At 44.2% G+C, this 27,945-nt stretch overlaps 1 protein-coding gene across 5 annotated transcripts; it reads right to left on the reverse strand.

Annotated features, from left to right (window-relative positions):
- On the reverse strand, positions 1-27,101 carry MFSD10 (major facilitator superfamily domain containing 10). 5 transcript variants are annotated; one of them, XM_074587454.1, is made up of 13 exons: positions 26,902-27,101; positions 24,202-24,391; positions 22,889-22,985; positions 18,073-18,176; positions 16,913-17,071; positions 14,920-15,108; positions 10,323-10,431; positions 9,188-9,299; positions 7,672-7,780; positions 5,433-5,523; positions 3,601-3,648; positions 2,076-2,165; positions 1-839 (listed from the first exon to the last, which is right to left on the reverse strand). In XM_074587454.1, exons 2-13 carry the CDS (start codon positions 24,370-24,372, stop codon positions 733-735), a joined length of 1,386 nt encoding a protein of 461 aa, XP_074443555.1. In that variant the 5' UTR covers positions 24,373-24,391; positions 26,902-27,101; the 3' UTR covers positions 1-732. The 5 variants fall into 5 exon arrangements, with proteins under 5 accessions (XP_074443555.1, XP_074443552.1, XP_074443551.1 ...); XM_074587451.1 differs by lacking the exon at positions 26,902-27,101 and adding an exon at positions 26,537-26,848; XM_074587450.1 differs by lacking the exon at positions 26,902-27,101 and adding an exon at positions 26,035-26,108.
- Between the last annotated feature and the right edge of the window lie 844 nt (positions 27,102-27,945).

A 27,945-nucleotide genomic window follows, 5' to 3' on the forward strand; every position in this document is an offset into this window, starting at 1 on the left:
TATGATGTAACAGTTTATTTGTAATGCAAAAGAGAACAGTGCTTGGTCATCAAAAAACATCACATAGCATTAGAAATATAAAACATCTCTCAAAATTTAATTGTATATTAAAAACAGTGCCCCGTGCCAAAGCAGTGGTCAGGCTCAGGAAGCCAGTAGTACGCTTTGCGCTTTTGTTTTTGATCATCATGTTTTAAGGCAGCTGATACAGCTTTTGCCAGGTCTGCTGAGCAGCTGTGGGGATGCGACAGTTGTACAGAAGCTCCAGTGGAGCTGCCCGGTGGGGCTGGTCTCTGCCAGTCGCCCTCTTGGCAGAGGGGTCGGGCAGTGGCTTTGGTCAGGCGCGTGCTGGTGACCAAGGGACGGGAGCAGGGACGAGCTCTCTGCACCCCACTGTGCGGTGCTCAACAGCACACGATGCTGAGGGGGCTGCACTGGGCCCTGCTGCTGTCACACCCATCTCTGCTCCTCTGATGATCTTAACGATCTTTACTCAACTGGTTTGTGGGTTTCTTTCTATTTGCAGAACTGGCCAAGCTGGCTGGGCAGCCGTCTTAAACATAACGGCTCGGGGCGGGCCCTAAGAACCCTTGTCTGTTGTTGCCACAAATGGTCATCGCGTATCCCCTTCCAGATCAACATCCTCCTCTTCCTGTGATCAGCAGAGTTGCGTGCCAAGAGTCCGGTCTTGCAGAGGTCCTCGGGAGCCAGTGGCAGTCGGGTGGTTGCTGCCTACTCCTCCTTTGTCTGCTGCTTTATAGAACCAAGTAAAAGCAAGGGCACGAGGAACAAAGCTCCGCAGGCAGTGAAGCAAACCTCTGCCCCTGCCAGCCAGTAAACTGCAACGGGAACAAGATTTATCTCGTTAGTATCCTTGTCCTTGCATCTGCGTAAACAGCCCTTCAAAGCTGCTGCTCTCCACAACTTGGTGGTACAACTGGGGAAGACAGAACTACTCCTTTCACCGCGCAGCCTTGCTGGCACACAAGCTATAAGGAGGAGGTAGCAAATAGCAGTCCTGGTTCTTGTCCAAGGAAACAGCATGTTAAAAGTGGTTATTTTAAACAGGGTATTTCAGTTCTTGCCGATACGGCACTGGGTATGTTCCTATTGACACATTCAGCTTTAGCCACTAGGAAACTCTTTAACTCTTTGCCCCAGCACCTCCTCCAGGGCTGCTCCCGGTGCTCTCTGTGCTGATCTTGAAGGTCTCTCGCTGCTGGTATCTGGCTCCTTATGAGAAACACTCAGGACTCCAGGGCCCAGGAAATGGGCTCTGGCTTTGCTCAGGTGTAACATTAGGTCTGAGTTCGAGCTCTGACTTTTGCTGCCCGTCTGCGTCCTCTTTTTCTGTCCCTTCACCCTGTAATGGCTCAGGGGCACTGAACGCCATGCAGGGGGTACCCCCTGCTCCTTAGGGACAGTCTGGGCTTGGCCAGAGACAGGGCCATGAGGCACCACCCACCCTGAGCTCCAGGGCAGTAGTGGAGCGTGGGCTCTTTCGTCTCCTTTTATAGGTTACAGATGCTTTTAATGCTGAAAGGTTCTTTATTGCACATGAGGGACTGTCCCTACTTAATTTATATTATCTTGGGATGCAGGTTCGTGAGAGGTAGGGAACCAGGTACCACAGCACTGCAGACCTTCACTGACTCCTGCTTGCCCCTTGGCAGATGCGATTACTCCTTAAAATGGCTAATGGGCTCCTGGTCAGCCTCTGGCTCCCTCTGCACCCTGGGGCTGACCCTCTGTGGTGCCCCTCTGCTCACACAGCTACACACGGGGCTCCGTTAGTTTGATGCTGCAGCTGGAATTTTTGATGAGTCAGGCACCGCCCGCTGTCTAATTGATTTCTGCTCGTAGGAACTTTTTTAACTCATCCATGAAGCTTCTGTCGGTGCTAACAAGGGCTGTGTCCTGCCCCAGTGCAGCTCTCAGGGGTACCTACTTCTGCAAGGACAACTTTACGACTCTGAAATGGACTGCGCTTCCCCTTCCCACCCAGCCGGGTTGTGGGGGCCCAGAGCGACACTGTGTGTTGGCAAAGGCAGGAAGGAGCAGGAGGTGGCACTCACCTGTAGCGGAGAGGATGGGTCCCAGGGCTCTGGCCAGGGCGCCCAGGCTCCTCAGGATCCCCATGACGCGTCCCTTCTGGCTGGCAGAGCCTGCGCGAGGAGAGAGCCCTTACTCGGTGTGGGGGCAGAGCACTGTGGTACTGCTCAGAGCCTTGGCCTTTTGGAGGAACTTCCCACATGCATCTCCCCCTCCTTCCATTTCACACTCACTGCCCAAGCTGTAGTTAGGGCCCCTCCACCAAGATAAACACGGCTGCTTCATTGAGAAAACACCAGGGCGTGTCACAAGTGCTTGGCCATGGACAACTTGTGGTGCACTCTCCCCACTCCCAAAAAAAAACCCACCACCAAAAAAAAAAAAAAGCTTTAGATCGTACACCAAATTGCTGAGGAGGCACAGGTGGATAATAAATACAGAAGCATGGAAGCAAATTAAATAAGAGCAACGTACAAGTGACATTAATGAGGAAAGCCTTACTTTTTTGCCTCAGCAATCACTGCAGTGCTGGCAACCAGCTGAACCAAAGCTAAAGAACAAACTGTGTCATCCACAGATGGCAACACAGCTACAGGTTTCGTAGCAACCAGTGCCACAAACCCAGAATGTTTAGAAGGTTCCTTGGAAGGTGTTTTCTAAGGAAATGGGAAGAAACGATTTTACTGCTGTCAGCTATGGCTGGTGTCTCTTTCAGAGAACCCAGGCCCTTCCTGGCTCAGTGCTGTTTGTGGCCTTTGCCCACAATATTAATTCTTTGCCCACTGTTCCCCATCTTTCTAATTGTAACCAGAAATAAGGTTGCTTCAAGTTTCCCCATCGCGCTGGAACAAGCTGCGCTACGCAGTACAAAACTGAAGTGTGACGGTGATGTCCGCTCTGAACAGATCACTGCAGTTTGTTAGCTCAGAAACTACCCATTACAGAGTGCTGACAGCTTTCAGAAACAGGTACAAGTCAGTTTGGATTTTCCTGTGCTGCCTTGCAGAATGTTTCTGTGTTTCCCAGGGTCGGGATATTGTCTTCCTCTCCCCAGCTGCCCCACTTTGCTCCCTTTCTCTGAAGAAGGGACGAGGCTGAAGGCTGTAGCACCTCCAGCATCACACAGCTGGTTGCTTCCCGCCACAGCAAAGTGTGAGGTGAGCAGGGGGTAAATACAGTCCCGGATCACTGGCTTTGCTGACAAGGGGCAGCACACAAGTGTCCGGGAAGGGCCCTTTGCTAGACTTCAGCCTCACTCCTGCAGGAGTAGTTACCGCGTCAGGTTACAAACACACCACAGGGAGTAGCAGTTCGCTGCAGCACTCAGCATTTCTGCTTTCCTTCTTAATGCTTTGGCAGGGGAAGAGGCTTTCTATAAAGCCAAGCAGCAGCCAGAGGCACCGGCACAACATTCCAATCTGAGGTGGACCTATGCCACGAGCGTTCCTATTGATGCACTGTTAAAGTTGATGTCAATTCTGTATTGGAGCCAAATCTAAGCTAAGGTCAGGGCCAAGGGCTACCACTCAAAGCAGGAAAGACACTCACCATAGCCCGACACCACTGCTGACAAACACGGGATAACAATGGCCGCAGCTGGAAAAATCCATAAAAGAGACCGTCAATCAAGAGTAGAGACCTCAAAACAGTTACAAGAGCAATAGTGAGAAACATGTGGCCCAAACTCGTTACTGCTGCAGAGAAATACGCTGAGCTCTGGGGCACTGCACCAGCAATGAATCATCAGGTTCAATCCCGTTCAGTAACGAAAACGCCCCCTCAAAGCCAACCTGCGCAAAGAGCCCAGCGCCGCGAGCGCTCCCAGCAGATGTTTCACATCAGCGTCTCTCATTCTGTGAGCCCACGGGAAAGGGGCAGATAGGTCAGCTCAGTGGACTGGTAGTTTTCCAAATTGCTTTGGTCTCACCAGGTGGAGCAGGGAAAGGGACTCGCTCATATTTCAAATGGACAGTGAGGTGGCTGTACACAGAATCACGCTGTCCCTGTGCCTACAGCTTTACCGAGCTCACGGATGAAAGAGGCAGCTATGTTCTGTCTTGGGGAATAAGACAGTCAAGTCCAAAAAGAAGAGATTACAAAATTTTTGGACACAAAAGCCAAAAGCTGTTCAGCAATCACTGCCTTCTTACCGGAACAGGGGCCTTTTCTGCCAAGAAGGAAGTACTTTAAGCATACAAAGCAGAATCTTTTCTGGGAAGCAAAGGACAACTGGAGAGCGGGAATGATAGACATGTTGCCTTAACTGCAGGTGCCCTAACTCCTGGGGCAGAGGGAGGAAGAGGGGGGAAGAGCAGCCCCTCCAGAGGCATTTCTAGCTGGCTTAACTGGGGAAGAGATGGGGCCTTCTGCCCAGGCACAGAGCCCAGGAAGGCGAGGTTCCTAACCTAGAAGCTGAGTTAGAGAAAAATAGTACCTCCTCTCACCCCTCCTCACCCAGCGGGCTTCAAAACCAAGTTAATCTGTAGATAAGATGTAGATTTTTGAAACCTGTCAAACACACAGCTGTCCCTAAGACAAGCAAGCTACTAAATAGATGCATTTTGTGGTTTACAGTTTTCTCTTAAAGCAAGCTGTATCGTGCAAAAGAGAAGCAGTCTGCTTCTGTAATTAGTCATATTTGAAGCTTCTTAACAATAGTTAGCAGCATTGGGAATACCTGAAATCCCTTTTCAGATAGGCACTTCAGTAGATCAATACAATTTCATTCATAATTGTTTCCCTGAATAACAGCTTAAATTGTCAGAATAGTATTTACGTAAAACACCTAAACATCTTTGAAAACAATCTGCACCTATCAAAAAGGGGATTTTTGCTCTCTCCCTGAGCTAGCAGCTTGCAATGCAAGAGCACGGTGCGGTGTCCAGCCAGCACAGCCCCATGCCACGTTCAGGGCAACGCTGATTTACCCTCACTCTTGCTCCACCTGGACGCACACTCCGGCCTTCAGCTTCAGAGCGCACAGGTCTCTTCAGCCTGTTGCCTAAGAAATAATGCAGCCACCACAGAAATACAAAGACATGCTGTCTCCCTTCTTTTCCTGAGCTGAGCTAGTTAGTGAATATTTTGCTTCTAGGTCTGGTAAGAGGGGGGAAAAAACCCACCCTCAAGAGCTCCCCAGTGAGACAGGACAACAGGAGCACTGGGGATGCTTCCCAGTATCACCATGGCAACTTGCTGCGATACAAACAGCATCAGAAAAAAAACCCAGACACTATTTCTTCCGTATTTTATAAATGGAAATGTCAACTTTCTTTTACTTATAGTTTGAAATTAGAAGTGCATCTTTTTTAACGGGGCTGAATAAATTTATGAAGAAAAATTACTTGTGCTTAGTTTTCAGTGCATTGTGAATAGCTCACCGAAAGAGTACAGCAACAGTCCAGCGCTCAGCATGGTCACATTTGCAGCCCATCCAATTAACAAGAAAGCTGGAATCAGCACCATAATAGCCTGCAAAATGAATGAGTCACACGGTTACATTTAAGCCCTGCTTGTTAAAGCCTAATTCTAGGTGTCCTGCCAGTTCTCTTCCGCTGGTGGGACTACATTGAAGTTAGTAGCAGAAAGCCCTTTCTTCCCACGTACAAATTTCGAATTCACCGGGATGGCCACATATCAGCGCAATTTACTTTTCTGTTCTCTCTCATTATCACATGATTGCCGACCACATGCAGGCTGGAGTCACCTGTAACATAGGCTGGATTTATCCCACCATTGATTTCCCACAATTGAGGAAAAGATGATTTTTGCAGAGTTCTCTCTCTCTCTCTCTCACATGATCTACTGTTTTTTGGCGATTTTTTTCTCTTGTTCTGTGTTGAACTGGGCAGAAATCTAGCTTTAACTCTATCTGCTGAGCTGGCACAAGAAATCAAAAAGCTTGTGTGCAACACTACTACAGCTCCTCTGCTTTTTATCTGCAGTATTGACTGTTATCTTTAGCTTTCAGAGCCCATACTTCTGGAGACAAAAAGAAAAAAAGATGGGGTGGGAATGGTATTTGACATTCAAACCCAAAGAGAAAGAACATTCTTCATCTCCCCCAAGAGCCTGGACTTCAGTTCCCCTGTGATGTCTCCCTCGCATACAGAGCTGTCGCTGAAAAGACAGATCACTAAAGATCTGCTGCATGTTTCATAAAAAGAGGGTGTTCACTCCCACCAAATGTCTCAATGTCAAGATTCAGTTATAAACGAGCTACTGTAATCACCATGTGCTAAAAGAAGCCACATTTGCCATATGATCCAAACTCATGAACAAATTTCCAGAATAACTAACTCCCACAAAAGCCACTCAAGCCACATACATCCACAGAAAGAGTGCCCCGGGGCCAGTGGGTCTCTGCGTAGCGCACACGGGTGTTTATGAGAAGGGATCAGCCCACACCAACTAAAGAGAGTATTTTGAGGTAACTACACTTCTCAGTGCAGGGGAGTGCAAGGAGTATAAAAATTAGTGGGGCAAACCACAGTTTGCATAAACTGCAGTGCAGTGACAGCAAACACAGCAGGCTGGCAGAGCACGTGGAGTAAGCTGATAAGAGGATAAAGTAGCACTAACGCAGCAGCCTGAGTTTTTATTCCCAGGGAAATGCTTCCTATGTGACACAACAAATGTGCCATTAGCTTTTGCCTGCCAGGGAGCAGGGTGAAGATGGCTTTACCAGCAGAAAGAACTTTAAGAAAAGCCGAGTCAATTCACTGGAATGCAGTGCAGTTTGGTAATCTTTTTTACCCTGCCACCATTGAAATCACACTGGTCTCAAAATAATGTATAATAAATTGATGGAGGCTTTTACAGTCTAAGCATACTTATTACCAAGCAGCCAACAAAAGTTCAGAAACACTCAAAACCCACTTTACTTAGTTCCATGCACAAATGTAAATTACAAGCCATGTGGTACTTGTCCCAGAGCTGTATAAGCTGCAGGGAACTGTTCCCTGTCATCCCAGTACAGCAGCATCTCTGTGAAGAAAGAGGCAAGCGAAACAAAGAAATGCACACTTTCGTCAGCGAAACTTCTGTCTGAACATTGGTACATGCTATTGTTACATGGAATACTGATGATCACAAATCCAAGGAAGAATCTACTTCCCCCTGCCCACCAGTGAAATATATTCTAGGGAAAGCCTGTCAAGCACGGAGACGGCCAGACTGACGACGATGTTCCTAAAAATCATTTGCCAGAAAGAGAGTCACAGATCAGCTCTGAAGCAGCTTTAGTAGTTTCAATGCCTGCACTGCAAGAGAAATCACTGAAACAAAGCATAATCTTCAAGTATTTTAGCTAGCTTGCACGGACAGACACTGTTCTCATTCCCTAACACAGTTATAGATGAAGAACTCAAAGTTTCGATAATATCGTAGCTGATATGGTAAGAAATGGCTCTGATGTTCCAAAGTTTAGTTAGACTGACAAATGCCCAACAACCAGGGTCTTGAGAAGTCATTTAGCTAGATTAATGAGACATAAATTTCTTTTGATTTGACACATACAGTTATAGCCTCCAACTACCTTGCGTTGCACTTTAGGTTGAAAATTAACATATCAGAGTTGTAGGAGAAAACAACAACAAAAAAAATTACATATTTTTTTACCCTTTTTACAGCTCTTATTTCATTTCCTGGCTTGATTCGGCGAGCATAACCTCCCTGGATCACAGCCATTGTTATTCCAATAAAGAAAAACATCTTGCCCTGCTGCATGCTAGAAGGGAGGCAAAAAACACAAATTATGGAGTCACGCAGAGATCATTCCACCCTGGGATTCACAGGTTCAGTGTAGACCCTTTCCTGAACCAGAGAGAGAAAATGCTTTTTGGTGCTCACATGAGCAGTGCAAGGTTCTTAATATGCTGACATTAGTTTCCATGGCAGGCAGACAGCAAGACGATAAACCTCTGAGGTCTTGCGTAGAGATAGGACCGCTGCTGGGAAATGCTGCAATCATCTCCAATTGTAGCATTTGCCAGCAGCAAATGAATTGATCTCTGCAATCATCATCATTGCTGTGATGTAGTTCAGTTGTTTCTAAGGTGGCCCACAAAGAGTCAACACATTAATTACTCTGTGCCATGGAAGTCTGTGCCAACAGGAGTTGTTGGCTTCCAAGGAACAAGTGTTTTGCTTTCTCGCAAGCATTGCCACCATTCATGCAGAGTTTGACCAAGGTCACCAAAGCACAACATGGGCATCACGGTGATCATGTATTGCACTGGGAAGCTTGCAACATCACTCCCTCCACCCTTAAATATTTCCTAAAATCTCTCTTTCACCTCTCTTATCTACTAAACTATGTGGATATTGTCAACTAAAAGTTCTCACCTCCATAACAAGCTTGTTTGTCACACGGCCTGTACTGTTGCCATAAAGCTGTATTATCTCACTGCGTGGCTATTCTGAAAGGACTGCACAGAAGCAAACTTAATACACTAGAAAACCTCTCCTAGACGTGCACACAAACTATAATGAAAGACAGACAGGGAAAGATGAGACAAACCCCTGAGAATTACTCAAAGGGAGGGACACACATAAGGAATCAAGCTGCAAGATCACGTTCCTGGCTGGAAATCTTCCTATGAGCTGGCAGGAAAAGTATTTCAAGCTGAGCCGCTGCTAGTGGATTCTGTTCTGTTTCTTCTCTAGCGTTTGACTAAAGGAAATCAAACTTTATGGTGTAATGACCGTACACCACATGCAATGCAGAACTTTGATGAGCAAATATAATCACATAGCTAATCCTCCATCCTTTGCCTTTTTTGAGCTTCAAGATTTGTCCTGATACGGAAGAACTCTTCTGGACTAGAAGAGAAAAGGTTTTATTATAATCAATACAACTAGCCCAGCTATACATATTTCAAGAGCTTTAATTTAATCTTGTGTATTGATTTTCTCTAGTTATTAGAAGTTGTAGATTCAACGAGTATTTCCTTTCATGATAAACAGTGTGCCTGTATTTTCATAAATTCTTCCCACAAAGCCCAAGTATCGCTGAGCTTTGCTTTCTGAGTGTTTTTACTAACCTCATAAAGCCTCTCTTGAAAATAAATGAAGAGACCATAGATCAAGATTTTGGAAAATAGCCTAGACAAAATATATGACATTTATCTTCTACCTGCTGAACCGGAATCTCTGGTGAGTGAGAAAACTCAGTGTATACTCCAAGCCAGAAAACAGGAAGAGGTACAGGAAATAAACCAGGCCCAACATTTTGAGATTCTGAAGATCTAAACAAACAAAAAACAAACACACACACATGAAGGGGAAAAAAAAGGGAGAAATACAGTGGTGTTTTTCAAGCATAACTTGAGAATATAACAGTAGTATAACATTTATCAGCTGTACAGGGAGAAGTTCTTACCTCAGATGCTCATTTTAAATATCCATACAAGACGTGCCACAAAATGACTTCTGCCCACTACTTCCCTTCTTATGAGGGGAAGAGAGCCAAAAAGATTAGACTCTCTCAGGATCACCCTGGTCTCACTCACCCAGTCCAGCCCCTCTGCCTCGCACCCCCACCTATATGGGGATTTATTTATTTAGCTTATTTATGTTAATCAATACCTGCATTCCACCTAATACCTTGGTGCTGCTCACAGGATGATATTGGCTAAAACACAGCATGTCTTTTTCTAAGCCAGAAATGGTCTATGACAAATTACGTTAGTTGTTTTTTCTGCCAATGTAGCGTTTAACAGGTTTTCTCCGAAGTGGCAAATATTACTCTATTCCTGATGTAGCAGTAAGGAGAACTGAATGATAAGTTGGTGTACCTGGCAAACACGATTTATTTTCTATGGGTTAAATAATTTCATGTAGAGAAATGGCCAGCTCAAATCTACATCTCCAAGTCCTGCATTGAGAAATAAAATTTTAGTCTGAAGTAAGTTTCCTGGTTTGCAGCCTGGATGAGCAAACTCACGTATCCTTTACCCATACCTTGATCTGTCTTTTTAAATCATTTCACTTACTGCAGCCTACCCCATGCTGCAGCCACTGCCTGAAGAAAAAGCAAGTAGCAAGTCAGAAATTTTCAAAACACTAACGTCTCATACCTTCTTTTGGGAATAACAGGACCAGCAGCCAAGGGAACTTGCAATTCCCTGTTCATAAGTCAGTAAGGTGGGTTTTAAATGAGTGAACAGAGAGCTGCTTCTGAAATGGTTTGAGTAAAGTTTTAGCTTGGAAACCACCGCCACATACAAAAAGACATACAATAATGATACAAAACGCCAGCTAACACTTACTCTTCTCTGAAGGGGACTCCTTTCCTCGGGTGACTGCAGAGAACTGAAATAAAGCCAAAGGACTGAGCAAGTCAACTGCTGCCTGAAATCCAGACACCACAGAAGAGACCTGATCAGAGAAAGAGAGAGGTTTATTTAAAAACCAGATGCAATACCTACTGCAAGAAATTGATAGTAACCATCAAATGTGCTTCTACACCTACAGAAATTATCTGAGACGAAACGAGGCAACTGGCACTAGGGTGTGAGTGACCCCCAAGAACATCCCAGACTTTCTGATCACAGAACTGGCTCCAGCACTACAACCAGAAGGTAGAGCACTGATAGCAGCTTTCACCGAAGACAGAAAACAGATTCTTCCCTAGGTTCTTAAAAAGCAGAAGAGGCTCATTCTCCACAGCCTCGAAGGTGGCTTTATTTGGTTCAATTTTTGCATCATCCTTCATGTCCAATGAAACTTTTACTGGGAAAATAATGGCACATCTGCCTGCAAGTTCATGGGAAGCTGGGGATTTGCTTGTGTGCTACAAGTCCGAGAACAGTAAGTGTAGCACATCAAACAGCAGTCCGTTTTGGTACTGGTTGTTCTTTTAGCCAGCCAGTGACACCTCCTGGGGAAGAAAAGGAAAATGTAATTTTTAGAGAGATTCCTTGGAGACGTTTGAGAAAGATTTCTAGAGACATTCTGCCCAGCAACACTGCGTGGCTTTTTGAAGAGGAAAATTTATTTTGTAGCACTTCTGGTCCTTGTACTCTGTACATCTCAACCTAATTATGCATCTAGTGGTACTCTCCCTGCTCCTTAACAACAGGAGCTTAGGAGATGCTTATTCTTTCACCCATAGGGAAATTTAATTTTTTAAATTTGTTTATTTTTTATTCTAAGGTACAGAAAATTAAAGAAAATACTAACGTCTAAATTCTTAAGGAAACAATTCCTTTTAAAGTAGGAGAATTTAGACTGTCGCTTTACATGACAGTCCCAGGAAGAGGTAAGATGGACTCAAGAATCCTGAATAATCACACTTAGTATTTCACATCTTCAAAGCACTGCACAGACTTTATCTCATGAACTTCTTTCTCTTCCCAGACAGGGAGGGTGCTATTACTCCCTTGAAGGCAGGGATTAAAGGTCAAATTATCAGTGGAACTTAATCTCGGTGCATAAGCTGAGGACTTGACTGGACTGGATTTAATAAAGCTGTAAACCAATCAACTTTCAATATGGTATTATCGTGACCCCTGTCTTGTTTTGATAGTCAGAGCTTCTGAGTGTACGATAGCAGAACTCTGGAGCCCACTAGTTTCACAACGGAATTACGGAATCATGGAATTTTTCAGAGTTGGAAGGGACCTCTAGGGATCATCTAGTCCAACAACAGCAACCAGTTCAATATACCAGGCAGGTCTTGTACAAAGCCATAAAGCTGCTGATCCACACAGAACACACTGGGATATTTATTTCCCTCCTAACTGCATCTACTGCAGAGAGTAAACAGACACTCCCAAGAAGTTTCCTCGTGCTTTTAAAAGGTCTGTAAGAGGATTTCCTGAAGCTGGTTTGTAGCAATCCTCAGTTCCTGCATTTGTTGGCATGATGGTGTTTGTACTACAGCACAGAGAATCTGGTAACAGGCAACTCTCTTCAAGCATGTTTGCCGGTAATAAATAGCCTGTAGTTTGTACCTGTTTTGAATTATTATCCATGTCAGACAGGGTGCCAAGCTGCTTTATGCTAGCAAGGCTGATTTTAGTTTGGTCCTGAGGATATAAATTATATATGTATATGTTTAAAATATTAAGTGTTTTATGTAATATACATATGCATTAGATTTATTTCTTTTAAATATACATGTGTGTGCATGTAAATTTCTTTTAATTTCTCCTATCTTTGCCCTAGAAGTGACTTCATCCACTGATTGATATTGAAAACATTGTCCTGAAACTGACAAAAGTGTTTCACCACCCCCAAGTAACAAAGTATAAACTGTCAATTTCAGCCAATGTCACCAGCTGCATAGAGTTCAGATTCTCTGCAGGTTCAAAATCTGCAATATCTAACTTGCATTTAATTTCTATGCTTATGATTAATTACTCCAAAATCGCTCAATTTTACTTCATGATCACCCCAAAAGTTACTCTGAATGGTAGACGTTTTTCACAATGTCTTTTTTTTTACTCTGTTTTCCTCTAATGCAGAGAGACTAAGTAACATGTCTTGAAGGCACAGAGTCAGTCCAAATTAGGAATGCAGCCTGGGCCTTTCAAGACCCAGCCTTATCCTTCAAATCAGACACTGTTTAGTATGCGTAGAGCAAAAGCCTTGTTTTTCCGTAAGTCTGCTAGTGATGCTGCATACCCTATCCATAGTCCTTACATGATTAGCTGGACACCAAAAAAAAGAGTTGTAAGAGCCTCCCTCCAGCAAGGCAGCCTTACCCATAACTAGCTTCGCTAAAAATTAACTCAGAAGCTCTTAAAGCGGACAGATTCCACTAGAAACCTTTCTTTTCCTCCCTTCTCCCAAGCAGGTCACAATAGGAGCTGTTTTGGCCACTTCACATAAGACCAGTGTCTCTGACAGGTGAAAGGTACAGTTCTCTGGTCACTCTTCACCTGATAAAACTTGTGGAACACTTGAAAAAAAAAGGGAAGAAGGAGAGCAAAAATTCTGTTCGCCTTACATGAAAACTCATCCTTGTTCCCTCTGTCCCCCTCCACCTTCCCCTTTCTACAAGTTAATTCCAACATGAATGAATGCGAAATACTTCTCCAAGAGGACTGATAGCAAAACAAGAATATGATGAGAACACAGCATGTTTCAAGGAAACAGATGTCTGATGCCACTGGCACATCCTCCTGCCGGTGATCGTTATCATTTCCCCTCTTTCTACAGCTTTGTCCTTCCAATGCATACACTCCTATGCTCCAGGAGCACCTGCTTCAGCTCAGTCCAGCCAAGTTCCAGAAGGGCAGACAACATACCTGCCTTTCCTCTGTCATCCACAGGCCAAGAAAACTGCTCTTCTCCCACTCAGAAAGTGGAGAGAATTATCCAACAAAAAGAACAAAGCGGCCTAATAAGTGAAGTTATAAATACCCTAGAACACATAAATCACATGTGGCCACTCCCCAGATGCAGGCTGAAAGGAGACAGCACAGACACCGATACTGATCACAAGAAGCTCTAATGCCAGACAAACCATTATCTCATCAGCAATCAAATACCCTGTGTATTTTGCATGACTGGGACCTGACCCTCAGAGGCACCTATTAATCCATCTCACAAAATACCCACTGCTGCACAAAGATCCAAAAAGCAGGGCCAGAGCATTTATTTTCTTACCAAAATTCAGTCATGCTGGCTAACAGACTAGCTTATCAGAAGAACTCTCCAGAGGATAATAAAAGGGGGAGGGAGGTATGCAGTGATCATACAGTCCTAAAAGGTGCTGAAGCCATTTATTGCTCTACAGCAAAGGTGGAATTGTTTATAGAATACAGATTCGCTCTACAGCACTCCCCTACGTCAATATGTTGCCACCACCCCAGAGTGTGCAGCTCTAACCAATAACAGGATTTTATCTGGAATGTTTAGAAACAGCCAAATAGGAAAGGGGAACAGATGACACATGGAAGACCTGTTGTAAAAAAAAATAATAATAAAATAGCTGTAGCGCTTGGGAAAATAACACGAGCAACCAATTTCACATGATACACAACCTACTGGGAAATACTCAGGGAAAGTCTAAAGTTTTGCCGCAGCAGGAGCATTGCAGACAAAAGTTTCCTGAACAATTCTCAGCATCAAATGGGTTTGGCTATCCAGAAACCAGGCATGCTTCAAGGGTTGAGTGCTGCTTACAAACAAGGGACCATAGGAAAGATCCAATCCAGCTGAAAACCTCAAATCGAGGTTTTACCCAGATACCTAGTGCTGAATTCAGTCTCTCTCACACTACCAAAGGAGACTGCTCCAAAAGACTTTTAATAGATGGATCTTGGACCGTGTCTGATCACATAATATTAAATCATAATGTTAATAAATGTTTGGCCCCACAAATCCAAACAGTCACTGCATTTCAGCACATGTAGATATTTTGTATCTGTGGAAGACAGCACAGCTCGGAGATAAGAGTCATTTGCTACCTGAGTGTTCAAAACAATCACGCAAAGACAAGAAAATAGTTAAGAAAATTTCTAATATATACTGGCTAAATGAAATAAATGCCAGTCTCTGATGCATTTACTTTTATGATTAGCTGAAATTCATCCCCAGGGAGTCATTGTGATCATAGTTTAAAATTCACCCCTTTCCTCCTAGGCTCCCATTAGCTTTTGAGAAATTTAAACCTAACACACCAAAACCAGCAATTAAGCAGACATGTTAGCTAGAAAGAATTTCTCTTATTAGACTGGGCTAGGAGACAGGACCACCATGCAACAAATTTGACACCAGCCTGAATAATAATATTAAACCCTAGTCCCAGGAATGATCTAAATTCTGGAGATCCTGGCTCAGCCCCGTCTTCATTGTTTCCAGTATTTCAGCAGTTCTCAAATTAAACGTAGATCTTCATATTGATAGTACATTTACCCGTTTTTCTTTGGGAAGTGTCTCCGGAAGTAGGAAGAAGATGAAAATTAAATCAGCCACAGCAAACATGAGTGCTAACAAGGCTGAACGAAGATAGAAGACTTCTCCTTTCTCTGTCTCCATGGCTAGGTAAGCTCCGATCATGGGACCAAGGGTAAAACCAAGGGAGAAAGCAACACCAATCATTGCCTGCAGTGACACAATGAACACAGACATGAAGTTTTAGACACGAGTTTGTTCGGGTAGCTCAGTTCTAGAACAATTTGGATTTACCAGCATTTAACTTAAAGAAATGCAACCAGGTACAGCACGTAACCACCCCGAGGATGTAGGGAGTGCACAGCAACAAGTGTTAAATGTGAAAAAAATGTTATTTCCAAATAACCAATTTTATTTTCTGTCTAGTCAGGAAAGTAGCAGGAACAAACTGCAACCTGGTTATGAGTGAAAGGAAGCTGGGAAAGGAAATAATGATTCTCACCTCAAGGACTGCTCAGCCAGCAGATCCTTCAGCCATAGGAGAAACTTTTGTAGCGTAAAACTGGAGACGGGAGGACAGCACCATGATAGGAATTCATGATGTCTACAGCTTATAAAATGGTTTGGCAATTTCTGTATTTAGGAATTTATGTCTCACAGAGCAAATAAGCTGAGAGGCTTCCCAGAACAACCTGAATTCAGCGCAGGTACTAAAAAGAATTTATTAACTCAATGTGAAATGAGCACATAAGAAAAGAGGTAGAAACTGTACACACTGGATGGGAGCTTAAAAGAGCACCAATCTGAGCCATCAGCCTCAGTGAAATTGCTTAAGAATACAACAGTGCAGGATCTAAATAATTTTCTTTAAAAGACACTCAGAGGTGTATACTCACATATGCAGGACACTATCCTCCTGCTTTCCAGAGTCTATTTGACTATACCTATAGTACTACACTAAACAAGGCCAGGACACACTTAGTTGTCATGTCACAGTCTGCAGTGTTGTTTCAGCCAGCTCAGCTAGCACTCTCCCAGGCAATGCCCCATCACAGTTTGGGAATAGCATCAGTCAGACGCAATTCTCTTGCCAGAAAGCAGATGAACATGCCTACTCTGCTCTGAAAAGAAGAGAGTATAGCCATATGGATGTGAGCCATGCTGTACTAAGTGACTTGCTCTCAAGCCCTCAAAATAGGCCCTGGCCCATTTTATTTACTAGTGCTGTATGGCTATCCCTCCCCATAAATAAAAATATATTTTGGCTCACCAGGATTATAATAAATTGCTTGGAAAATTCATTAGCTATTCCTGTGAAATTTAAAGCTTACTCCTCTCAAGAAGCAGATGTCCCACATAGTGGCTTATAACAATCTGTTAATAGAAGTTTGTGTCCTTAAGGTTTTTATAAGATAAAAGATTTAACTGGTAATTCACAGGCAAAGTTCAGCCTGCAGGGTGTTTCCATCTGGTTCACTGCCTTCTGGAAGAGGACAGGGCAGCTGTTCATACTACTTGCTGCTCACTCAGCCAAATGCCACATCCTTTACCCGCCGAGCTCAGATCCTGAAGCCAGTGCAGCACCCAAGAAAGTCAAGAGGCACGCTGTGCTGTGGAGTGCTGCTGTGCTTACACAGTTTGGGAAGGTGAGAAAAACAGGGTGTCCTATAACTGGGTTCCAGCTGCCAAAATTGTGCCGTAAGACCTTTTGATTTCTAAGCTATTATAATGAGGATTACAGTTACCGGCAGCAATAACAGTTATAACACTTACACAGGTAGTTTTTCCACCTCTAGGGCATCTGCATTTCACTTGCAGGTAAAAGTCATTGGTAAGTGAAGCCTGAGAGCTCACCAGCAAAACAATCTGGCATGTTTTCAGAAGTGAGGTAGCATATAAAGTCATGTTTTCATTTGATCAATGACTACATCCCTGAGGAAGCCATTTTGAGCACCCAAAATCAATTAAAAATTACCCAGCAAATCCAAACATATACCCCACACATGTAACTCACCATGCCCTTGCTCCGTGCTTTTGGAGAGTTCAAGTCAGCAATTATAGCTGTGGAGAGGCTGACATTCCCTTTGCTTATTCCACCCACAATCCTGGAGAGAAGAAAAACGCCGAAAGTCCTAGAGGCAGCCCACAGCGCATATGATGTTATCAAACCCATCTGCAGAAGCAAGAAAGGGTTCTTTATAAAGCGGAGCAAAGTTGATCTCATTTCTGCACATTTCCCAGCTAAACATTTGAATTTTTTGTTTGGTTGGTTGGGTTTTTTTGTGGGCTTTTTTTTTTTTTTTAACAGTTAGTCAAAACCACTATGTAATAAATGCCTGAAATACTGCACCATATCCTGGACAAGTGGTATAAAAGAAGTAGAAACAAATCCATAAAAGCTGCATATAAATGTGAGATTACTAACAAAATTAGAAGAGCAAGGGAAGTTCGAAGGGAGCTAAATCAGTCCTGGGCTCAAAACCATTTTTGTACATCCTGCTTCACTTTTTTTCAACTTCAAGAGAATTACAAGTTCAAAATAAGAAGAATTCACAGTTCTAGCCCTTAAATTTCATAATCAATCATAAGCATACGTGCTTATTTAATTCACTCTCCACAAGCCTACAGGATAGGGGGATTTGTATTTCATTTGCCGCCAGGTTCCACCATGTACGTATGCACATGCTCTGCACTGCTTCTGCAATTAGAACCCCATACTCTAACCAGCAACAGAGAAAACTTTTTAAGGAATGTTAATGTTCCTAACACACACATCTTACACTGCTGTACAGCACTTCCTAATCACCAATCCCCAGGCTCCATGAAACCGGTCATGAAACGATCAGCCCTCATTAGTCACTTGGTGAACTAAAACATACAGGCTAACATTTCTAAACAGACCATCTGAAGTAATACTCCCATACATAGGGGAAAGGGATTTTGGAAAATCCCAGCAACAGGTATTTTGGTGCCTCCTATGTACAATTCTGGATCTGGGAAGCTCAGCTTAAGTATTTGCATTTGGAAGTGTGGCCAAGCGACTTGGCAAGAAGCAGCCAACAATCATCAGACCTGGAACATTCAATTTCCCAATCCTTTCTGCTAACCACAAGACCATCATGCCTTCAACTGTGTATTGAGATGGCATGACTGAAATCAGCATGAGACACATACCACTGTCATCAAGATGACAGGTCTTCTGCCCAAGCAGTCTGACACAGCACCAGTGAGGGGAGAGGAGAAAAACTGTAGGATGGAAAAGATTGAGCCAATCAGACCTGAAAAAAAAAGAAAAAAAAAAAAATCATTAGACTTACTGCCTTCACCTTAAATACAAAGACAGCCAACCTGGTTCCTGACCTATCACTTCATCCCATCCTTTAAAAATACGCAATTAGATGTAAAACAATAGTTATGCAAAACAGCTTTGTCCCCGAAACTAAGTCACCCTCAAAACACTGATCTTGCATTGTTATTTAACTGCGGTGGCAAATACAGACAGACCAGAGTAACAGGCATAAACTGGATGATTCACTGGTGGTTTCACTGGTGAGAAGGGGGTTGAAACTCACTGGTTATAATGGAGTGTTGATTCTTCAATGCTTCCCCACCTGACTACATAAATTTTCTGTTCTTAAAGCAGATACAAGGCAGCTTTAATAGTCATGGTTCTTTTAAGATTTTTTTTTTTGATGGTTTGAACCGGATTCTGTCACACTAAATTAGCTTTTCTTTCCTTCTTATCATTGAAAGAAGGACATAAGCGCTGCTGTTAGTGAGGCACCCTAAGAGGTAGGAGCGATTCCAACGACTCAAAGAGCCTTTTGAAATCTGCCTCCAGCTTCTCTGATCTTTAATTCCTCTTTTCTCTTGCCATTTCTAGCTTCACATGCTTATTAATTTGCACTATACTCTCAACAAACAGGCAAAAAAATGCCTCGCTGTCACAGTTTTTCTCTAAAGGAAAAATTGGGTTATACATCTCTGATCATTCAGCTATCAAAGCTTTAAAAGGCACAGGAGAGACAGACCAGAAGTTCTGCGCTCATCAACTCTGAGGAAGGCAGAATATTGATACTGAACACCTTATGGAGAACAGCTGCTTAGGATAGCTCAAAAGCCCCCAAAACTGTGTAAAAAAAAATAATCATAGAATAGTTTGGGTTGGAAGGACCTTGAAAGGTGATCTAGTCCAACCCTCCTGCAATGACCAGGGAAATCTTCCACTAGATCAGATTGCTCAGGGCCCCATCCAACATGATCTTGAATGTTTCCAGGGATGGGGCATCTACCAACTCTCTGGACAACCCGTTCCAGTGTTTCACCACCCTCAGGGTAAAACATTTCTTCCATATATCTCTACCCTCCTTTAGTTTAAAACCATTACCGCTTGTCCTATTGCAACAGGGCCTACTAAAAAGTCTGTCCCCATCTTTCCTGTAGGCCCCCTTTAAGTACTGAAGGGCCACAATAAGGTCTCCTCAGAGCCTTCTCTTCTCCAGGCTGAACAACCCCAACTCTCTCAGCCTGTGCTCATAGGAGAGGTGCTCCACCCCTCTGATCATCTTCATGACCCTCCTCTGGACCTACGCCAACAGGTCCATGTCCTTCTTATGGTGGGGACTCCAGAGCTGTATGCAGCACTCCAGGTGGGGTCTCACCAGAGTAGAGCAGAGGGGTAGAATCACCTTCCTTGACCTGCTGGCCACAATCTTACAGATTGGTACACTGGCAGTTTATGTGAGAGAGACAAGTTTTCCTTCTTGTATTTCTACCACTGTAAAAACACCCAGACATGCTAAAAACTTCATAACCAGGGAGCAGCAAAGACAGGGCTGTTCCACACAGGGGAACGAGCCAAGAGCTGAGGGTGACCACAACACTAGCAGTGCCTTCACCAACCAGGGCACAGTCCCACACTATCCAGATGGGTTGTGCAGAGCAGGGTGCTGCTAACAGGGTTCACTGACAACCCCAGACAAGGCAAGGATTATACATCAGGTCCATCCAGGGAGTCCAGTCAGGACCAACAAGAGACAGGGTCAGAGAAAGGAGTAGAAACAAGTCTATGACGTAGGTCCATTCAGGAGATAAGACACCTGCAATGTAGGTCCAAGGTTGATCCAAGAGACAGGGCCAGAGACAGCCCTAGAGGCAAGGCTATACCTACGATACAGCTCAGGCAAGGCCCGGGCCTGAGCTGAAATACAGCTCCTGAATCACTGGGCAGAAAGTGTGTGGGTGAAGGCCTGATCACTGCAACTAAGTATTGGTGCCTGCAGGGCCTTGGCAAGGGCAAGAAAGGTTTCTGCCCTGAGGAGGTTGCAGTCTAAGCAAAGATGAAAGAGAGCAAAATATATCCTGCACTGGGAGAAGCAACAAGATGATCTTGCAAGTATCTTTCCAATCCTATGCTCTTTGTTGCAGATGAAGGCAATGAAGGAATGCAGACTGCAGGAAGACTGCAGTGGCCTCTGCTTAACATCACTGGTATAATGAACTTTGCTACTATAACGATTTAAGGTGCAATCAGATAAGATGGAATGAGACGGGAGTCTACTACAACTAAGATGGCTCATTCATCTTCCCCAGCTTCTGCAGCCTTGGTCAACTCTCCAGTGAGCTAACTCAACTCAGTCTGGCAGAAAAATAATCCAGAAAAAAAGAAAAGGAAAAAAAAAAATTTTTTGCTGGTTTAGCAAATTAAATGGCTCATTAACAAAAGCTGTCATCAAAGACAGCAGAAGAGATGGAGTTGAATGTGACAGGTATCATGTTAATTCAGCCACCTTGTCAGCATCCTCACTGCCTGTGGCTGCTAGGTAATTACTGAACATTCCCATCACTACTCAACACTGCTTCCAAATACTTTTCTCTCAATACTTTTCTCCCAGAAAGAAAACAGCAAGGGATACCAGCTTCCTTTCTGAGACAAACAGTGTCTATTTTATTTGCATGTTTCCAGTTAGATGCTGTATTTTCTTCAAAGGACAAAAGAGTCAGCTGGGCTCCTCTGTAAGGAGCAGGGAGATTTCTCCTTCCCCTTGAAAGCAAGTGAGCCAAGCCAAGGGATACTGTACTCTCAAGAATACAGGACACAGCAGCTAAAAGGAAAGGCAACAAGCTGGACACAATTCTGAGCTCCCAGACTCTTGTTTAAAGAGTCTGAGATAGAGAGAAGGAACAAGGGGCAGGCATGCAGTCAGGCCTTAGAGGAGACAGAAAGCAGTTTCTCAGGGATTAAAGAAAACCGTTTCCTATCATTCAAAGACAGTAATGAGCACAGAAACAACAACATGCCTGCAAGGATGCTGTGCGAAAGAGGAAAACTGTTTATAAACTTTCTAATGTCTGTTAAACTCCCATAACCTACTTTAAATAGTAACAATACATTCACACTTATATTCTAATAAAGTTTTTCTTTTTTTCTTTGGTTTTTTTTTTTTTAGTTTAAAAGCCTTTTGCTTATTTTGAGGGAGGCCTCAGCTCACTAAAAGGAGAGGGTCTAGGCATTTCCAATTAAAATTAACCCAGACACCCTCATACCTTCATACTCCAAAATCCCAGTTTCCTCACAACTCTTAAGGTTGCAAGGAGCCAAAAAAGCCTCTGCTGTGTAACGTGACATAAATGCTGCAGGATTTCCTGCACTACCGCCACTGGAGCTCACCCACACCAGCGTCCTTGTGACAGCAAATGCTTCTGGACCCTGCAAGTCAGCAGTTCTCCTGCTTTTAACAGGCCTAATGAGATTTAGAAGCAGTGCTGCACTATAACTGCCCAGCAGGAAGGTGAGACTTGAACTCATAAGCTTCTAATTCCAGTGTTTCCTACTGATTGATCTCCAATCACGTGCAGATCAATTGTGAAGGGAGAGTAATTTCTGTGACTGTGCAGGGTCTAGCACAGCAGGCTCCTGACCCTCAGCTGGCAGTCTGACAATAAGGAACAGCAGGTCTGTATTTCTGTAACAATCCGTAGAACAAATTGGGCAAGATCATAGGATAATTCAGGTTAAAAGGGACCTCTGGAAGTCACCTACTCCAACCGCCTGATCATAGGGTCAGCTACAAGGTCAGAACAGATTGTTCAGGGTTTCATCCAGTCAGGGTTTGACAGCCTCTGACGATGGAGACTACAAAACCTCTCTGGGCAATCTGTTTTACTGGCCATCCTCACTGTGAAAAAATTCCTCCTTATTTCTAGTAGGAACCTCCCTTGCTTCTACTTATGCCCGTTGTCTCTCCTCTCACCATGCACCAGTGAAATGCCTCACTATCATCTTGATAACCTCCCCATAGGTATTGGAAGGATGCTAATAGCTCCAGGCTGAACAAGCCAAGGCTACCCAGACCTTCTGTCTTCCTGGCCCTCTGCTGAACTCGTTACAGTTTACGAATGTTCTATTGTACTGGGAGGCCAAAACTGTATGCAATGCTCTAGATGTGGTATAATAAGTGCTGAGTAGAAGTTGACAATTGCTTCCTCTAACCTACTGGCTCTGCTTCTGTTCATACAGCCCAGGTGCTGTTGGCGCTTTAGCTGCCAGGGCTGGTTCATGCTCAGCTTGCTGCTCACCAGGACCTCCAGTGCGTCCAGAGCTGCTCCTGACCAGCCAGTGCCCAGACTGTATTACTGCAAGGGACTACTCCTTCCCAGTGGCAGGACTTTGCATTTGTCTGTACTGAATTTCAGAAGGTTTCTGTTGGCCCATTCCTCCTGCTTGTCTAGTTGTTTCCAAATGACAGAGATGGGGCTGTCCAACTCTCCATTGTTATCAGTGTGGTGAAAATAAAATCATTTACAGCCTACTGTAAGAGACATTTTCTGTGTTATTTAAGTCTAAATCTAGTAACAGGCAAGTATGCTTTTTGTACTTCTGGTCATTTATCACATCATTCCTCACATCAACATTGCAAATAACTTGAAAACAGCACACTATTATTTTTTTGGGGGGGTGTCTGTTAGCTTGTTTGTTTAGTTTCTATACCTCCAAACAGGACACTGTTGTATTTCCGCTCTGGTGGCATCCCAACCATCTCTGCAAACCAGTCTACACCGCGTTGCAATGACAAATAGAATCCATCCTGCAAAACAGATAACTGGGAAATAGAAGCAGGAAGACAGTTTCTCTGTTTTATTTTCAAAGACTTTTCTTTTCATCAGAGCTTAGTGAACTAGAGGTAACGCCAGATGATTCCTTCCCTCCTCCTCAGGAAAATGATGTGGCTGATCAGTTGTCATAGGCTAAAAATAGCTTAAACTGTGAAGGCTAACAGCCAGAAGATAATTGGGTGTATGTGTTTGGGTGGGGTAATGTCTGAATTTGAACTTTTTTAAACCATCAGGCCTGCTAATTGCTAAAACTTGAACTAAACAAAAGTAGCACATCCTGAATCTTTCAATTAATAAAGCAATATGAAACACACTCCATCCATCTGCACATACACTATTTAGACTGGGAGAACCAGGTGCTTGTAGGTCCAGAAAGAAAAGGTTGTGCAAAAATGAATGACTTCTGAAAAGAGAAGGAGGACTTGAAAAGAAGAAGGTGGACCTGAAAGGAAGGTGAAGATCCTGACTATAGGAAATACTCTGGAAATGTGGGAAGATCCTAGAGATCAGAGCCCATGATCAAGGTTAGAGATAGGGTTGTAAGAAAGACAAAGGCTACAGCTGCAGTTGGAGTGGGGTTAGAAAGGGTCTGCAAGATAGAGGTGTGGGCTGCAAAAATAATTCAACCCTGACACCATCTTCATCTTGTCCAGTAACACCTGAGAACAGTAACTGTGAGCAGCTGCGCAGCAGGGAGCCAACACAACTTTATGCCCTGTGTTCCCAGACCAGCAGCCAGCTCCCTGCTAAGAATGAAGTTGAGACCTAGTGAACATGATGCTGGGGGCGGGACCAAGAGAGTGTGTGAAAGATTCAAGTAGGGTTAAAGCTCTTATCTCTTTAGTTCTTAGATAAACCCCAGTACACAGATCCATTATGGATTGTCTTTACTCTGTCTCACCAGTGACATCAGTGTAGGTCACAAATGCACTGGTAATAACAAGGACTAGCCCCTAAGAAATACCTGAATTTTCCCCAAAACAAATCCCTCATTTTAATGAAAAAGCAAGAGGGAAGAGTCTCATGCAGGTTCACAAACAAATTCAGCCCATGAACCATTTAAATAGGCTGGATATTATTATTCTGCCTACAGCTATTTAGTTTGCCCCAAGGCAAGGGATTTTTCTTCCATCCTTCCCTAAAGCTCTCATACCTAACATTTTCAGCAGGCTGACTTTCTCTGCTTACCTGAGTCTGGCCGTAATAATCAAGGATAGAAGGAAACAGTGGCAAGATGAGAGCGAATCCCAACAAGTCGATGAAGAGTGCCAGGAAAACAATTGTAATAACACGACTGCAGTTCTGTTCTTGCTTGTCATTGATGGAGCTGCTGCTGGTTTCTCTCTCTCTCAGGGCCATGTTCCCAGGTGCTCTGGTTCTAAAAAGTTACATTTACATCCAGTCAACAGGAAGCATTTTGCAGGCCTTTCCTAAGAGTATCTTGCTGATTCATTCTTGCTCTCTACAGACTTCATAAAAATAAATATAAGCTATGGCTATATTAAGCCACCTGGTTTTCAAGGAAACAGGAATGTCAACTGTCTAGTCTTGGTTATTAGCTCAGCACCAAGTTTGCTCGTGTCAAGAACAGGCTACAAGGGCAATAAGATAACAAACTCTATTATAGGAGCATCCCAAATAAAACACTGAACTAAAGAGCATTTAAAGTTGTTAACATGTGAGCAATGCTAATACAACTTTCCCAAATGTTTTCAACTCAGCATTACAATAAAATAGATAAGAAAGGGCACTCTTGTTTTGAATATCCACATTCAAGTAGCTAATAGGTTATTTATGCCTTCGGCGTATACTAGAAATGACTAAAGCAATAACAATTAAAAAAAAAAAAAAAAAAAGGCAGACTTCCTAACTATTGTAGGAATGCTGTCTTCAAGATAAATCCTGGAGAGCAACAGCAACTCAAGAAACACCACAATAAAATTTTGAAATCTGAAAAATTGTTTTCTTTCTCTAGATGACAGCCATTGATAGGCTATATGAGTTGTGGCACCAAGTGATTAAGGCAGCATTTGTCAGAAATATCAGAACTATCAACTTTGATAATCCTCCAAAACTGTCTTCAAGATGGAGGCAGGCCATATCCCGTTCAGTATTTAACAAATAAAGAAATCATTGCATATCCTGAAAAAAACCTCAGTTTCAACAGTTCTCAAAATCAAGGAGGAATACATAAATAATGAAACTGCAAACTTCAGAATTGTAAAACATTACAGTGTATCTCAATCATAAAACAAATTTGCAGTCCCTTCTACTGCAAAAATCCCTGAACGTTTGTTGCACTAGAATAGTAAAAAAAGGAGACAGAATTTCATCCAAAGTCAATCAATACCAAAATACCCATTGACTTTGATAAGTCAAGATTGAAAACACTGAGCAATTCTTAGTATAAATTCTATTCCAGACAAGACATACCGTATTATGTATACAGGGCACCGGTGCATATAACTTCGTTACACTTACTGAAGATCATAAGACTTTGTTATGCTCAGAAATAAATATTGTGACATTTCTTTACATGTGGATTCTGTTTACTAGCACTGAAGCATTATTAAAATTCAAACACTATGAAGTAAATGTGGAAGGGGGCCACCTGCAATGCATTTATTAAACTCTTGGCATAACACTCTTAAATCTGCTAGTGAACAGAGCAGTTTGGTTAAGTTCAGGATCCTTTTATTTAAAATAGTAAGTCATCACCACTACAAATATTTAGCACTATTTGTTTACCCAAATGTATAAGAGCATCTGGAGCCAAAACAACCATTCCTTTAGACAAATCCTCCGTGGCCCTAAGTCTATCCAGCCAAGAGTTGAGGGATGGGTTCATTGTAGCAGATTCTATCTTGTTTTTCCTCCCAATTTGTTTGTTCATCCACTGAATTGCATGACCAAGCTGAACTTCATTTTAGGATTATTTACACAGGGTAACATCCTTTACACCTTACCCTCATGGCCATTTCAGCTGGCGTGCAGCTTGAACCTATTGATGCTAGTACTGACCTTTCATTCAGCTCTGCTCTGGGCTTACGCAATATCCCCAGGTACGAAATGTTTCTGCCTTTGTGCTCCATCAGTTTTGTTGTTCAAACCTCTCCATGTTTTTTGCTAGGCAGGAAACCACCAAACATTTTACAGGCCCTGGCATCCCATCAGCAAAAACAAAACACTTCACCTCTACCATGACATTTGATTTCTATGAGACATGTTTGAAAGCGGGGCGAGGGGGTTGGATTTTCAGTTTAGGGAAGTTGTTTCTCTGGACACCTGTGTCCCAGCCATCCCCTCAGGACTCCCCATCTGTGTCTTATCGCTTCTGCCTTCGAGCTCCGTCCGGGACGGGGTTTGAGGCTGTGCCTCTCAGGAAGGGATCAGCCACCAAGCTGGCCCTGCCCTAACGCACAGAGATTTGTCATCAGCCAGCAGGAAGAATTTCATCCTTCTGGTGTTTCCCTACCGCCCCTTTCCTCACCCCCTCTCCGAAATGTCCTAGGCCCGCCTTTACCTTGCTAAGCCTCGGGAAGGCTCCTCTGACTCCTTAACAAAGTCCCGATTCGGGTCAAGAGCAGAAGTTTCAATCGGAGGGCTAAAAAAAACCCAACCACCCAACCAAACCGAAAAAGCACAATTTCCCACAGCAGCCAAATCCCAGAGGACCGAGAAGCTGCCGAGCGGGAAAGGGCCAGCCCCGGAGAGATGTGGTGTCGGCGGACAGGACCCGCTGTCCCCGCCGCCAGGCACCCTCCGCCGCCGGGACAGACACCCGGGGACCCGCAGCCCTGCTGATGCGCGCCCTGCCCGGCCCAGACCCGCTCCTCCGCCCGCCCTCCCACGCCGCCGGCAGAGCCTGCCCCGATCGGGGCCACCTACCGCTCCTCAGGGGGGCCTGGCCGGGCCCGCCGGGTGCGCGGGTGGGTCCCCTCCGCCTTGCCAAGAGCCCCTCCCTTGGGGACGCTGCGGGCGGCGGCAGCTCCTCCCCGGCCCTCCACAGCGCCCCGGCGGCCTTCCTCTTCCGGCTGGGGATGGAGCCGCTCTGCTGGCCCTGTACCGGGCGCCGCCGGGCTGGGAGCAGGAGGGAGCCCGCCTTGTGAGCGAGATGGCGTTGGCCGGGCCGGCTCCCCTCAGCGCGGCGGGCGGGAAGCGCCGCGGCTGGGGGCTGAGGGAGCGGCCAGGCAGGGCCCGGCCGCCGAGGGGGTCTTGAAACCCGGGCTGAGGGAAGGGGCCTTGTCAAAATAGCCTCGGTCCTCGTAAATTAACAGTTTAACTGGGTATCTCGTACCTCAAACCACAGCAGTTCCCTCTTGCCTTAAGGATTTTTTAGTTCCAAAAAGAGAAGGATGTTCTTTCGTTAGTTGCCACACAGCCCCATTACAGCAGCAGAGAGCGGCAGCTTCACTAAATGGAAGTTTCCTGGTATCTGACAAACAGAAAAAGGTAGTTGCAGAAGATGGCGACTGTTCCTGAAACAAACCGCTCCCTGAAAAGACTTAAGTTTTTTAACACAGAGAACATGAATAATTTGATATTGATAGCACCTTCCAGTATCGTTCTCCAGGTGTCCAAGCTGCCTAATTAAAATGTGAGTATATGGTCACAAGTGGAATAGGCACATGTGCCTTCATCGTCTGAAGTACATAAGGATCTGCCAATAAAGTGTTTAAAGCCGATACATAAGTTGTTGAAAGGGCTTCTGGTTCCCTTCAAGGTAATAGAGTCCTGGTGGTGGTGTGGATTTATTAACACCTGGATGAGAGCCTTTCACTCAACAGTGACATCTCTGTCACGGATTCCCCAAGCGATTACATTTGGAGCAGCTTATTCAAGCGTAACATCAGGATTAACCTGCCAGTTAGGTTAAACAGCGAGCAGCTTGTTTACCTGGGCATTTCACGTACCCAATCTGGTGTGAAAAAA

The sequence above is a fragment of the Larus michahellis genome, chromosome 5 (assembly GCF_964199755.1).
Source record: "Larus michahellis chromosome 5, bLarMic1.1, whole genome shotgun sequence".
Classification (NCBI taxonomy): domain Eukaryota; kingdom Metazoa; phylum Chordata; class Aves; order Charadriiformes; family Laridae; genus Larus; species Larus michahellis.

What these genes read in the sequence shown, in the direction of transcription:
- MFSD10 (XM_074587450.1), bottom strand. Translation starts at nt 26,105, where the DNA reads ATGGAGCACAAAGGCAGAAACATTTCGTACCTGGGGATATTGCGTAAG. An exon ending in ATTATTACGGCCAGACTCAG is followed by an intron (nt 22,986 to 24,201) that starts GTAAGCAGAGAA and finishes TCTGTTTTGCAG; the next exon opens with GATGGATTCTATTTGTCATT. An exon ending in ACTGTTGCTGTACTCTTTCG is followed by an intron (nt 3,649 to 5,432) that starts GTGAGCTATTCA and finishes GGATTTTTCCAG; the next exon opens with CTGCGGCCATTGTTATCCCG.